This window comes from Aquarana catesbeiana, linkage group LG01 (assembly GCF_042186555.1).
Source record: "Aquarana catesbeiana isolate 2022-GZ linkage group LG01, ASM4218655v1, whole genome shotgun sequence".
In the NCBI taxonomy this organism is placed as follows: Eukaryota; Metazoa; Chordata; class Amphibia; order Anura; family Ranidae; genus Aquarana; species Aquarana catesbeiana.
The window spans coordinates 857,713,708-857,729,572 of NC_133324.1; the positions used below are offsets into that span (position 1 = coordinate 857,713,708).

General features: G+C 43.2%; 1 protein-coding gene across 4 annotated transcripts in view; it reads left to right on the forward strand.

Annotated features, from left to right (window-relative positions):
- Nucleotides 1-15,865, forward strand: part of CCDC149 (coiled-coil domain containing 149) — a 139,914-nt gene that overhangs the window by 75,263 nt on the left and 48,786 nt on the right. For all 4 annotated transcript variants that reach the window (XM_073609236.1, XM_073609262.1, XM_073609253.1 and 1 more), the window contains exon 7: nt 14,351-14,423. In XM_073609236.1, the coding sequence (XP_073465337.1) occupies nt 14,351-14,423 (73 nt within the window). The remainder of the gene's footprint in view (nt 1-14,350; nt 14,424-15,865) is intronic.

Sequence of the window (15,865 nt, forward strand, 5' to 3'; positions counted from 1 at the left end):
TTGTTAATATGAACTAAGGCCTGGTGGTTTCACTGTATATAATCCACTTGCAGGATGGTTGCAGGATGGTTTCTAGTTTAGAGATGACTCCACTCAGGTCAATGCTGTTTTGTATGCATGTGTATGATTAACTGATAACTGTAGCTTCAAGGAAAGGGACTGATGTGAAAGGTTCTCCTTGTAGAGCTGCAGAAAACTGTCTGATTTATGTAAATGGGTGAATTAAAAATGCACTGTTAATTTAAATAAATGCCATGGCATTGAGTGAAAAAACTAGACCAGTGGTCTCCAAACTGTGGCCCTTTGCTTACCTTTATCCAACCCTTGGGGCACTTTTCCTCCAACTGATGCAAGACAATATCCCCCCCGACCCCAACAATGGGGCATAATTCTTGCTACTGATCTCAACAATGGGGCACCATATGTCCCATTGACACCAACAATGGGGCACTATTCCTCAAACTGATGCCAATAATGATGAGGTATTCCTCCCACTGATACCAATTATTATGGGGCACTAATCCTCCCACTGATACCAGTGATGAGTCACTATTTCTCCCACTGATACCAATGATGGGTCACTCTTTTTCCCATCGATACCAGTGATGGGTCACTATTTTTCCCACCGATACCAGTGATGGGTCACTATTTTTCCCACCGATACCAGTGATGGGTCACTATTTTTCCCACCGATACCAGTGATGGGTCGCTATTTTTCCCACTGCCACCAGTACAATTTCTACTCCCAATGGCCACAGTCCGTGCCCCCTAAAGTCTGAAGGACAGCCAACTGGCCCCAGAACTAGACTATAATTAGTATAGGAGTTGGTACATTAAAGTGTTACGAAATTCAAATTTTTTTTAATTTAAATAACAAACATGTTATACTCACCTTCTCTGTGCAATGGTTTTGCACAGAGCGGCCCTAATCCTCCTTTTCTCTGGGTCCTCCTCCAGCGATCTTGGCTCCACCTCTTCTTCTTTTGTCCCCATAGCAGGCTCTTTGCTATGGGGGCACACGGTGTCTGCTCACTCCTGCGCTCCATAGACACACCCAGCAGGACTTGGCCCCGCCACTGCTTCCTCCTCTCTGCATTTGATTGACAGCAGCAGGAGCTGATGGTCCTTCTTTTGTTCGAGTCCCTGTGTGAAGAGGAAGAGAGGGAAGAAGAGATGCAGCTGTTCACAGTGCTGGATATCTTCTCCCCTCTCTTCCCCTTAACAAAGGGAAGGGGGTGGACAGAGAAATGTAAAACTTTTTTTACCTTAATGCAAAGCATGCACTACAGAAAAAAAACTTTAAACTGCACCTAAAGCTTAATTGCCAGCCAAGATTGTATAATGCATATTTCCATAGGAAAAGACTGGCTGCATTCCTAAGAATATTCAAATGCTGCTAACTTTATATATCCAGGCGACATGAACAGAGCCCCTGCCTGGGACCTCCTCCACTAATGCATTTCATCCGCAAGGCTGGGCTTATCTTTGAAGGACCTCTACCTTGTGGTAAAATGCATCAGTGGAGGAGGTCCCAGTCGATCCATCTGATCTTTTTTTATGAGGGTGACCTGATTCAGGGCTTGAGCGCAGCATGTCCTATACTTTGGCCATTCTGTAATGCATGCTGGGATATTTCTTCAATTACCTTTTTTACTGATTACTATGTTATTATGTAGGACTTCCCTGGTTGCACTGATCACAATGAGAGAACATGGGGGAAAATCTTTCTAGCGGAGATAGTCTGCAATAGAAAAAAAACTTTTTCTTTATCGTACATCATGGGTCACAGAGCCTTAAGTAATTTTTAATGTGTTATAGGCCACTGGTGATGGACACTGATTATACCCAATCCAGGAAGTTCACTTCCTATATAACCCCTCCTCCTTCCAGGAGCACATCAGTTTTTTCGCCGGTGTCTAAGGTGTTGGTCACGAGTGAAGATGTGCTCTGAGGAGCTCCAGGAGGGATCCATGCTGGATTTAAATAGACTCCATAAAGACCAGATCCATCCAAAGTGCCACTGAGGCCTAAAAGGATGGTATCCGGGGCCTCGTAGCCGAAGTATGAGGTTTTGCCTGCAACACCTCTCTTTGTAGGGCTGGACCCCAGGAACCCAGGGCTTTGGTCTTGCTACATTACCTAGCTTTCCTGGTGGGGTGCTTTACAGGTCCAAGGGAGTTGGAACCCCGATATCTAGGGACCTGGTCCTTGAAGGTTTGCTAAACACAGCCCGCCCTCATGGGTGAAGGTTGTATTGTCTGTTAATTCAGCAAATCCTGCGGCGGGGATAAGGTAAGGGAAGAAACTTGGGTATTAAAAACACCTATGTATTCTTTAAAGGCAAAAATGTTGTCATGCCTTAATTCTCCACTAGAGGGAGTCTATGCACATACCTTACTCTGTTGTCTTCACTGTAAAGCTCGGTCTGTGTGGTCGCGGCAGCGTATGCAGGGAGATTTTTATCAAGGTAAAAGAAATCTGCAAAATGTTTTTTCTTTCTCCCCCCTGCTGGTGCCTGCTGCTGGACGGGTCTTCACCCCCCCCATCCCCCCCCGTGTTGGGTCTGTGGACATCAAAATGCCACGCACGAGCGTGGGAACATTTTTAAATGTAAAAAGGGACGGGATTTTTCTCAGAGGGAGTGGGCCTAAGCGCGGTGCCGTGAACATCCACGAGGACGCACGGCGGGCAAAACAGATAAAACTATAAAACTACAGCTGTGACGGTCTTTCCTTGGCTGACGAGGAGGAAACAAGCAGCCTGCAACACAGGAACACAGGAGCTGTGGGACACGTGAGTGTTGCAAACTGGCATTCCTGATGCAGGAAGGACACCTTTTTTCCCAGCACTAGGCTGAACTTTATAGCGGCTTTAAATGTCATGACTATATTCAGCGATATTCAGCAATTTGTATAGTACCTCTGTTTTTGTACTTGGGACTATGCCTACCAAAAAAAGACACCACAAAAACCAAAAAAGTAAAGGTTTCACCCCCGGGCGTTAGGATCTCGAGTCGCATTTCCACGCTGTCATCCTCGCCTGAATTGCCAGTTATGGCAAGCCAGGGTGAGCCATTGGAACAAATTGATGGTGCAACTGCTTCTCACATCTCAGCCCCTGTATACGTGACTGAAGATGTCCTTTCCTCCTCCCTGCACGGTCTTGACGGAAGATTAGTGGCTTTAATCGCATCCTCCTATCAAATGGATAGGAAGCATGCTAGATCCCCCTCCCCAACTTCAGAACCTTTGCAAGCGGGACAGTGGGCTCAGAATGAGGTGTTACTCTCAGTCGATCAGGAGGAAAAACAAACCGATGATTCCTCTGTGGAGGAAACAACGGAAGAGATGAACCTTTTTCAGCCTCACAATCTGAGAAATTGCTGATACAAACTCTTACAGAGATGGTTCGTTCCACTTGCATGCTGCCCCTAAGGCAGTCTCCTGAAAGCTCGGTTTCTTCCTTGGGTTCCTTAAAACCTTTTCAGCCTATGCATGCGTTTCCTGCACATGCATTACTAGAACAGCTTATTTTTGCTGAATGGGATCACCTGGATAAGCATTTTCTTTCTCCTAAGAGATTTTCAATTCTCTATCCCCTGGAGGAGAAATTCTCCAAAAAATGGAAAGTACCAGCAGTTGACGCTGCGATTTCCAGTGTGAATAAAGGCCTAATTGTCCTGTAGACAATGCACAAATGCTTAAGGATCCAACAGATAAAAAGTTGAAATCCCTGTTAAAATCTACTTTTTCCTTGGCAAGTGCCGTTACCAATTTAAGCAGGCCCTTAGAGAGATTCCTGCACAACAAGCTTGAGAATTGGCTGAACTACCAAAAGCATTATGCTTTGCCATAGATGCCTTTTAAAGATTCTATTCACCAGGCATCCCGGCTTACGCTTATGCTTGTGCATATGTGTAGAATGCTGTAGTTAAAAAATTGGTCAGCTGGGTTCCCTTTTTATGGGGAGTGACTATTTGGAGAAGACTTGGACAAATATATCCAAACAATTTCTAGTGGGAAAAGTACTCTTTTGCCAGTCAAAAGAAAGTATAAACGCCCTTCATTTAATCGGGCTCTTTCCCTTGCGCCAGAGGCTTCCGCCTCTAGGCAGTGGCGACGGCCTCTGCCGTTAAACTCTAGAGGAAAACTTCAGGGTCAGACCCAGGCTCAAAATAAGTCCTGGGGTCGGAAACCTGCAAAGCAGAATCCTAAAGCCTCATCATGAAGAGGCAACCCCCCTCACCAAGGTGGGGGGAAGACTTCTGGAAAGAGGAAATTCAGGACAGATGGGTCATCTCCACAGTAACGCTGGGGTACAAGCTGGAATTTCAGGGCTTTCCACTGTCTCGCTTCCTGAGGTCAAGTGTTCCCAAAGATCCAGAGAAAAGACAATCCCTGTTTCAGGCACTAGACCGATTAATATTTCAAGGGGTGATCATACAGATCCCCACAAAAGAGCAAGGTATGGGGTTTTATTCAAATCTTTTTTATGGTACCAAAACCAAATGGGGATGTCAGACCCATTCTGGATCTAAAAAATCTAAATCAGTTCCTGAAGATCCGCTCCTATCGCATGGAGGCGATCAGGTCAGTAGTTTCTTTCCTTCTAGGAGGAGAACTTCTGGCATCAATCGACATCAGGGATGCATATCTGCATGTCCCTATATTTCCTGCTCACCAAAAGTTTCTGCGGTTCGAGTTAGAACAGCAGCATTTTCAGTTTGTAGCCCTGCCCTTCGGGCTAGCCACAGCACCCCGGGTGTTCACAAAAGTGCTGGCCCACCTCTAGCCAGGTTAAGGGCACAGGGCATAACAGTCGTAGCGTACCTAGACAATCTATTACTAATCGATCAGTCGGTGGCTCGTTTGGAGCAAAGCGTACGCACTACAACCAACTATCTGGAAAGTTTGGGTTGGATTCTCAACCTAGAGAAATCTTCCTTTAATACCGCTAAAAAGGCTGGAGGCTCGATCCTTCTATTCGCCTTTGCATGAGGTTGCTAGGAACCATAGTGGCTTCATTCAAAGCAGTTCCCTATGCCCAGTTCCATTCAAGACTGTTGCAAAACCGTATCCTGTCGACTTGGAACAAAACAATTCAAGCTTTAGACTTGCCAATGTGGCTGTCCCCAAGAGTGCCCCAACGCATCACTTGGTTACTAACCCATAATCTGCTGAAAGGGAAATCCTTCAGACCAGTCATCTGGAAAGTGGTAACAACGGATGCCAGCCTTTTTTTCGCTGGGGAGCAGTACTAGAAAAGACAACTGTCCAGGGACAGCGGTCAAGAACCGAAAGAACCTTGCCCATCAATATCCTAGAGCTTCAGGCAGTACGTCTGGCTCTAAAGGCCTGGACCTTCAGGTTACAGAATTGTCCTGTCGGGATTCAATCCGACAAAGCCACAGCTGTGGCCTATATCAATCACCAAGGGGGCACCAAAAGTCTCTCAGCGCAGAGAGAGATGAACCATATTCTAACTTGGGCAGAAAGGAATGTTCCGTGCCTATCGGCAGTCTTCTTTCCAGGAGTAGAGAATTGGCAGGCGGACTACTTGAGTCGCTAGCAGTTATTCCCAGGGGAATGGTCCCTTCACCCCGACATATTTCAGGCTCTTTGCCAAAGATGGGGGACTCCGGACGTAGATCTTCTAGGGTCCAGGTTCAACATGAAGTTAGTCAACTTTGTGGCCAGAACAAGGGATTCATTCGCATGCGGAGCGGATGCGTTGGTGACCCCGTGGGATCAGTTGTCACTGATCTATGCATTCCCCCTATTCAGTTGCTGCCTCAACTTCTTTGCAGGATCAAGCTGGAAAGAAAGCCGGTAATTCTGGTGCCACCAGCATTGCCCAGAAGGTCATGGTATGCAGAAATCGTAAAGATGGCAGTGGAGGGCCCATGGTCCCTCCCACTACGGCCAGATCTGCTCTCACAGGGATAGATATTCCATACTTCCTTACGGTCTCTAAATTTAACGGCTTGGCTATTGAAACCCACATTCTGAAGAAACGTGGGCTTTCCGGGTCGGTTATCTCTACCTTAATTAATGCAAGAAAGCCAGCCTCCAGAACTATATGTTATAGTCTGGAGGGCTTATGTTTCCTGGTGTGAATCCAAGGGCTGGCACCCTCGGAGATATATCATAGGCAGAATTCTTGCCTTTCTACAGTTAGGGGTAGAAATGAAATTGGCCTTGAGTACTATTAAAGGCCAAGTCTTAGCTTTATTGGTCTTATTTCAAAGACCACTTGCTACTCATTCTTTAGTCCGGGGTTTTATACAAGTGGTGACACGGCTTAAAACTGAGCTCCACCTTAAAAAAAAAATGATCAAAAGCCAGCAGCTACAAATACTGCAGCTGCTGACTTTTAATAAATGGACACTTACCTGTCCCAGGGTCCAGCGATGTCGGCAGCCGAAGCTGATCGATCGCTCGTCTCTCGGCTGCCCCCAACACCATCCTTGGTCAGGGAATCGGGAAGTGAAGCGTTGCGGCTTCACTGCCCAGTTCCCTACTGCGCATGCGCGAGTCGCGCTGCGCGTCTTCACTGGTTCCCGTTGTGTTGTGGGAACTGTGTGTTTCTCAGAACACAACGGGAGGGCATTTGCAGCTATCTGCAGCTAGGTATTCCCGGAATGTCTAATACAGGTATCTGCACCCCCCTCCCCCCTGAAAGGTGCCAATTGTGGCACCGGAAGGGGGGAGGAATCCAATGAGCAGTAGTTCCACTTTAGGGTGGAACTCCGCTTTAATCTGCGCGTCAAACCTCCCTTGAACCCTTGACTTGAACTTAGTTTTATCTGTGTTACAAAAACAGCCATTTGAACCGATACAACATATTTCCTTAGTTCTTTTAAGAAGGAAGTTGGAGGGTTTTGGAATTGGCTGCTCTTTCTTGTAAAGAGCCATATTTTATTTTTCATGAGGACAGAGTGGTGTTGCGCCCTCGTCCAGGTTTTTTTTTTTACCAAAAGTGGTCTCAGGTTTCCACCTGAACCAAAATATTGTCCTGCCATTGTTTGTTCCAAAACCATGTTCCAGGGAAGAAAAGTCACTACATTGTCTTGATGTGGTGAGAGCAGTGAAAATCTATTTAAAGGCAACTGCTCAGATTCGTAAGACTGATGTCTTATTTATTCTGCCAGAGGGTCCTAAGAAAGGACAGACAGCGTCGAAATCCACTGTCGCTAAGTGGATTCGACAAGTGATAATTCAAACTTATGATTTAAGGGGTAAGATTCCCCCTTTTTCAAGTTAAGGCGCACTCTACTAGGGCGGTTAGTGCTTCTTGGGCAGTGTGTCATCAGGCCTCCATGGCTCAGATCTGTAAGGCCGCAACTTGGTCTTCAGTGCATACATTCACAAAATGTTATCGGCTGGATGTAAGGAGGTATGAGGATATCTCCTTTGGGCGCAGTGTGCTGCAGGCAGCAGTATAGGTCCTCAAGTCTGGGGGTACCCTCCTGGTTGTGTCTCCCTACCCTCAAGTAGCATTGCTATGGGGCGTCCCATTAAGTAATTACTTAAGGCTCTGTGTCCCATGATGTACGATAAAGAAAATTTTTATAACAGCTTACCTGTAAAATCCTTTTCTTGGAGTACATCATGGGACACAGAGGTCCCTCCCCTCTTTTTTGGGATTTAAGTATATTGCTTTGCTACAAAAACTGATGTGCTCCTGGAAGAGTAAAAGTACTTCTGTTAGGTTATGTTTGTTCCCCCTGTAGTAGAGATTTCTGCTTATTTCCTGTTCCAGTCATGGTGGTTAACAGTGGAATAATCTCTAGGAGGGAAGCAAAATTTTGGCTGGCGTTCCACTTTAAGCCTTATTTGGAAGGTTGAGTTTTTCTCCTGAGCAGTGTGCAGAAAGCCATACCGGTTTCCTGTGTGATCAGGGATTTCTATTTTGCAAACTGTCAAAATCAGTTCTAAAACTTTTTTTAGACATCTGATATGGTTTTTGAAACTCCTAATTATATTTGACAACCTTCACTGTCCTAGTCATGAACTTCAAGCTTTATTCTTTCCCAATATATTTATAACTCGCCGAAGTGGAGTCCATTAACATCCAATCTTCCATGCAAACAGCTGCAACCTTTCTGGCCTTGAGATATAGAGCAGACTGATTTCTCTGAGGGCGGATAATGAAATGCTGGAATAAACGTTCTCTGCTGCACTGATTTTTTTTTTTTTTTTTTTCTGTTTGACTTTCTAAAATATTATATAGCACTTAAAGTGAACCTGTGGCCTTCTTACTAGTAACAGTCCAGTGATGGGACCTAACATAGGTGCATCATGGGGTCTGCCCTTGCTGCATTGTTATTCACAAAGTTTCTTGGTACCTTGAAAATCAAGGGTGTCCTATAACCATTAACGGGGATCGCAGCTCTCGGGGTGCACACTAGAAGTAAAAAAAATGCCAAAACCTCTGGCAGAAAAAATGCCATAATGGCAAGTATTGCACAAGAGTTTAGGAGAGTTTGAGCATTTTGCTTTTTATAAGGGTTTTTTTATTTTTTCAAAAACATTCCCCTCTGCTCATTTTTACCATAATCAATGTACACTTGAAAACCCTGAATGCTCCTAAATGTGCGTTTAGGCACATTTAGGTGCGTTCATGAGCGTTTAGCGTTTTTTTCTACTCGAAAACTACTTTTTTTTTTTTTTTTTGCCTCTAAACTCTCCTCTTAAATTATGTCTCTAAAAGCCCTAATGTGCATGGACACATAAGATAACACTGAGCTGCTTCTACAGGCAGGAGAAAAAACACAGATCTCCTGTAGAAGCAGCGTTTTTTAAGCCCAGTGTGCATGGACCCTCATGGTCTCACTATGGCCTGCGTCTTCCTGCTTTTTTCATCTCCCAATTGGTCTGAATGGTTGCCTTCACACTGTGCAAACAATAGGGAGATGAGAAGAGAACAGAAAAGAGTAGACAACTGCACAGCCATGGGATTTGCATTGGGAATCTTGTTTGCCGTAATAAAGTGCTACTGCTTTTCAGGGTATCAGGAAACTCTTGAAGTAAATGAGGTGCTAAATTAAAGGGACACTAAAGGTTCCATTTTTTTTTCTTTTAAAATAACAAACATGTTATACTTACCCCCTATGTGCAGTTGGTTTTGCACAGAGTGGCCCCGATCATGGGACTTCTGGGGTCCCTCCGCATCGCTCCTGGCTCCTCCCCGCATCGAGTGACCCGTGGGAGAAGTGCTCTCCTTTGGGGCATCCGTGCGGGCGCGCTCCCGTGTCCTGCTGTTCGTCCATAGACACAGACAGCAGGACTCGGCACCGCGCCCCCGCCTCCCGCGTCATTGGATTTGATTGACAGCAGGGGGAGCCAGTGGCTGCACTGCTATCAATCTATCCAATCAAGAGCCAAGACACAGGCCGGAGAGGGTGTGCGTGTTTACGTTGTGGGAATGAACGGCTCAGGTGAGTAAAACTGGGGGGGCTGGTGCACTACAATAGGTTTTTCACCTCCATGCATAGAATGCATGGAGGTGAAAAAACGGGAGGGTTTACAACCCTTTTAAGATCCCAGTGCTAGATTACTACAAATTATGAGGCCACATGTTTGCTTTAATGTATCCAAACTTTCTGAAAAGGAGTTTACATATATGTATTTAGAAGTGCAAAGCAACTTCACACTAGCGACTTGTCATGGGACTTTGGTCACAGTCTCATGACCTGTTGGAGCCCATTGATTTCAATGGCACCCATTCCAATCAATGCAACATAACCAGTTGCCGACTGCACTGTAGCCGAATGATGGCTACAGCGCGGTTGTCCTAGTTTGGGAGGGTGTCTATTGACATCCCCCCAGAACCGCGCCTGCAGCGTGCATCTGGGACGTTCTGTGATCACTGTGTCCTTTGGACACAGTGATCACAGATTGGGGTAAAGGACCAATCACAGCGGCCCTTTTACCAAGTGATTAGCTGTGCAACACATCAGTGCCCATCAGTGCTTCCCCATCAGTGTCCATCAGTGCCTCCTCATCAGTGCCCATCGGCGCACATCAGTGAAGGAGAAAAATTACCTGTTTGCAAAATTTTTTAACCGAAACTAAGAAAAAAATATTTATTTTTTCATTTGTTTAGCAAAAAATAAAAAGCCCAGTGGTGATTAAATAAGACCAAAAAGCTCAATTTGTGTGAACAAAATAATAAAAATGTCATACGAGTACAGTGTTGCATGATCGTGTCATTCAAAGTGCAACCGCACTGAAAGCTGAAAATTGGCCTGGACAGGAAGGGGAAGAAAGTGCCCGGTAGGCAAGTGGTTAAACTTTCCATGCACTACTTTGATGCAACTTTCTTGCGACTTTTGGGCCAAAGTGTGCAAAGTCGCACTCAAAATCGCACCAGTGTGAACCGAGCCTCAAGGTATACCCAATATTGGCCTGACTGAAGATATTTTGTCATGCAAAATAAAGTCTGTTGTGCTATAATTCATGCAGGCATCATCTGTTTCTGAAAGGCACGAGGCAGTGAAATACGGGAAGATAAGTTATCGTACTACATGGAGTACAAATGTCACTGACCTGTGTGTTACATGCTGTGATTCAAATACAGTGTCTCATACTACCCCTGTATAACATGCAGTGCCTCACGCTGCCTCTATGCAGAGCCTTATGTTGCCCCCGTTTTTTAACATGCAGTGCCACATACTGCTTCTATGTGCCACCTCTCTGTTTTTCACCATCTAGTATCTCATGCCTCTGTTACACACAGGGCCTTGTCCTGCTTCTCAGTGCAGTGTCATGCTTCTACTATTCACATTGCCTCATCTCCTTACTTGCAGTGCTTTATGCCTCCATCGCACCCAGTGCCTCATGCCTCTTATACTTTCATGCAGTGCCTCTCACCTCTATATTAAATTATAATACTGCACTTCTGCTATACTTCTTTTTCTCAAGCTGTGCCTAATGCCTCTATTACACAGACTTTATTCATTCATGTCTGTTAACACGCCTCTGTTACTTGCAGTGCCTCACACTTCACCTTACTCACAGTATATCATGCCTTTCTGTTACATGCAATGCCTCTATCTGTATAAGTGCCTCTTACTTTTGTATTTGCAAGTAGTACCTTCTGACTTCTCTATATACATGCATATTCTCATACCTATTGTATGCGTTCCTTTATGGCACTCCAGGACACACAGTGCTTCGTGCCTTATCTGCTACAGGCAGTTTTAACACTAATTTATTCCCTTGAATTATTCAACCCCAACCAAAATTTTAATATATTGCAGCTTACCAGTCATTAAATGTGGTGGCTGTATTAGTTTTTTTTTCTTTTTTAGGCTTTTTTTCCCATATCGCACTTCTTGTATTTGACTGCCTCCACTCTGGATGAAAGAGCACAGGGACACCTTTTGGACAGCAGCATTGTCCATCTGGAGGAGGAGAGTGTTAGATGTATTAGCAGATTTAGACACACTAAATAAATTGAACTCAAACTCCAGCTAATAGTTTATAGGTAGTTACAGCAAACAGTTTTTGTTACTTTTGGGATAAAAGTTTTTAAATGAATAAAGTCAAACATTGTAAGCATCCCTATCAGTGGTAAATGGTTTGTCTCATCCCTCTAACTGCTACATCTGCAAGAAAGCTGCCTCTTTGGAAAAACAAACAGACTTGCTGGCCTAATCACAAGGTGAAAATAAGAGAAAGAAAGCCTAAAAAAGAAAACGAATGCAGCCATCACATCTAAGTATTGGTAATATAATGTTTGCTTTTGGGTTTATTATCCCAAGTCCTTACTGCCTGCACTACTTCACACCCTCTACTCTTAACTCTTCACACAGGCGTTGAAAATAGGTGGTTGGGTGGCGTTTTTAACGTGTCCCGAACTCATATCAATGCCGCTCAAAATTGTTACAATAGGGAGCAGATGGAAGTGTTCACACTGCAGTGTTAGTCTAACCCTATTCATAAACCTACTATTTCCATATGGACACGGCCATGTCTAACATCTGGAAAGGTCATCCTAAAATCCTGGACTGTCTCTACCCCTCCATCACTTTCAATTGTGAAAAACGATCTGAAAGCGCTTTTAGACAGAACGAACCACTCATTCAACTCCACAAACCACTTTTTCAAAAGATGACAAACTTTTATGGAACGATCTTTGTCCAATATATATATATAAGGGCTGCGGAAATTAACGATTAATTCCTCGATTAATCGTTCATTTTTTTGATCAAAATTTTTTTGATCGGTAGACTGACTGCCCTGGGGCCGCTTTGGGCCAAGCTGTGGCTGCAGCGCAGTGATCTGCTCCCTCCTCCCTCCTCCTCCTCCTCCACTATATGTCATACACAGTCTGTGGGCATCTCCCGCTGTGTGTCTCGGAGCTGAGTGTGAAAACTTTGGCCGCGCTGTGAGAAAAGTCCCATACTCCTCCTAGATCAGCTCGTGTGATAGACGCAGTGTTCTGTCTATCACACGAGCTGATCTAGGAGGAGGGCCGGACTTTTCTCACAGCGCGGCCAAAGTTTTCACACTCAGCTCCGAGACACACAGCGGGAGATGCCAGCAGACTGTGTAATCCAGGCACTGACTACAGTGAGGCTGTGATTATGGGCACGGTGAGGCTGCGATTATGGGCACGGTGAGACTGCATTATGGGCACGATGAGACTGCATTATGGGCACGGTGAGGCTGCGATTATGGGCATGGTGAGACAACATTATGGGCATGGTGAGGCTGTGACTATCGGCAGGGTGAGACTGCATAATGGGCACGGTGAGGCTGCGATTATGGGTACAGTAAGGCTGCGATTATGGGCAGGGCGAGGCTGCGATTATGGGCACGGTGAGGTTGCGATTATGGGCACGGTGAGGCTGCGATTATGGGCACGGTGAGGCTGCGATTATGAGCACGGTAAGGCTAAGATTATGGGCACGATGAGGCTGAGTTTATGACGTGTGACGTCCTAGCCATGCCCTGCTATGTCCAGCCATTACCGAAATTAGTTGTTTAAAAAAAATAATAAAATCGATTCATCGAACACGAAAATTTTAATCAGTATATAGGCTGTATACAGTGTATAGGCTGTTACTGATTAAAATTTTCGTGTTCGATGAATCGATTTTTTTTTTTTTTTAAAACAACTAATATATATATATATATATATATAATGTGTATATATATATATATAATGTATATATGTATGTTTTATAGCACAAAGTAAAAAACATATATATATATTTTTTTTTTTATAGCGCAAAAAAGAAAACCGCAGGGGTGATCAAATACCACCAAAATAAAGCTCTATTTGGGGAAAAAAAGGACAAACATTTTATTTGGGTACAGCGTCACACGCCCACGCAATTGTCAGTTAAAGTAACGCAATGCCGAGTCGCAAAAAATGGCCTGGTCATTAAGGGGGGGTAAACCTTCCAGAGCTTAAAAATAAGACCGTTTGAATGTCTTAGAAATCTGTTAATATTTGATAGTAGAATGTGTGCTTTTTTAATGTAATTTTTGTATTTATATTTATATTTTTACATTGAACCTAAGCTTTGTAAATTTTACAGTGAGATTGTATATCTAGTATATCTAGTGTTCCTGTGTCCAGTCTTCTTCCTGAACCCACTAAGTTTAGGTTGAATAGTACAAAAAAAAAACATTTTATGTGGCCAGCTCTACAGTCTTCTTAGAGACCAATACATCTTAACCGTTCATCCAGCCACTGATTGTGGGCACACACATTTAAGACTTCTGTTCAGTTCTAAAACTTGAAATATTGTACAATATAATTGGCATCATCTGTAGTTTCATTGTTATCCAGTTCTACTAAAGCAGCTTAAGTACTTTTAAAGCATATAAATATTTGTGAGTAATTTTGTGCTCTCTCCTCATCCTTCGGAACTTTGGTAGAGCTCCTGCAGCGATTTCTTAACTGGAATAACATCACCATAGCAACCAACAAACTGGTCAGCCCATGCACCATTATCGCCTGCAGATCAGATTTGGATTCATGCACTTTGAGGATTATTCCATAACCTGCACGGATGGCAAAGACGGATGTGCAGGGAAAGTAACCCACAGCAACCAATCAAATTGGGGGTTATAAAGTGACATAAAATGGTTGCTATTGGCTAGTACACATTATTGCTTTGTGCAACCTGATTGCTTTTGTTCATCTTTTTATCTTTGTTTTATCAGGGAATTTCATCACCATGCGCTTTTCCAAATTACAGGTTTATGGAACAGTCACACATTTGTTAGTCTAGACTTAAATTGCATCTCCCTCCCTCAGATTACTGTGATTGTTCGGTCACATTCTTGTCTCCCAGAGCACCACTATGAGATTTCAAATTGTTTTTCTCCAGATATTTGCAGGAGAGGCTAAAACAACTGCAAGAGGAAGTTAACCTGCAGAAAAACAACATCGTCAAATACAAGGTAAATGAAGTGGGTTTAGAAATGAAATCCTTAAATTGCTGTCGTTAAATAAAACATGACTGGTGTGCTTCTATGGAATCTATTTCTTGTTTTATATGAACACAGACTCGGGGGAGGAAGGAGTGGTGACGCTGGGGGACATTTATCAATAGTGCCTAATTTTTGAGGGTAGTAATCTGTTGCTATATATATATATATATATATATATATATATATATATATATATATATATATATATATATATATATATATATATATTATACAATTATAATAGGACAACATTAATACAGTATCCTTTGACCATGTAAGATACAGGTATCGACAAATACATATGACAAAATATCACTCAAATGTGTATTGTATAACTAATACAAAATCTTAAGAATACATACAAAAAGGTAAATGAATTATCATTCATTACTACATAATAATGCATAATGTGTACCAATGGGGAAAAAAAAACACTAGGGTTGCACTGAAATTTTTTTTTTTTTTTAACCAGCAGGTACAAGTACCAATACTTTTGGGCAAGTACTTGCCGATACCGAGTACCGATACCTTTTGCGGTGCGATTTGAGCCCATACATAATGAATCGCATCTGATTTGAACAGGAATGCGGGGTGTGATTCCTGTCCGAATCACGTGGTTTCCTGTACCACTCCTGTGTGAACCCAGGCGGAACTCACTAACAAGCCTAGGTTCACACAAAGCGGTGTGAGAAACTGCATTGGATTCTTTGCAATGCGATTTGAGTCCATTCATTATGTATAGGCTCAAATTGCACTACTAAGGTATCGTTTTTGGGTATCGGAGCATCTGTACGAGTACTCGTGCAAATACTCGGTATCGGCACCAATATCGGTATCGGTGCAACCCAAAGAAGAGGAAAATAAATAAAATGGGATATATTGTGTGTGTGTGTGTGTTTGTGTGTGTGTGTATGTGTGTATGTATGTATGTATGTATGTATGTATGTAAGTATATATCTCTATCACAAAGTGTATGTGTGTATAATATTAGTGTACAGTGTGTGTGTGTGTGTGTGTGTATGTATGTATATGTATGTGTGTGTGTGTGTATATATATATATATATATATATATATATATATATATATATATATATATATATATATATAATACAAATATGTACAGGAGGGTAATTAGAAGCACAACTTATATTCAAACATTTAAAGTGGATGTAAACCCGAAATGTAATTTTTTTTTTTTATATCATACTGTAGAGTATAGGATGTCCTATCATTTGAGCCCAGTCTTGCCACACAGAGTTAATCCATCTCTGAGCAATCCTCTTTTATTGTTCAGTGAGATAAATCTTGACAGAGAAAAACTTTGTCAAATCCTTCCTCTTGCTGTGAGTGACAGGTGATTTACATCTCGTGCATTAGCCTAAGACCTGCATTATTTTTTAATTCCCTCCCC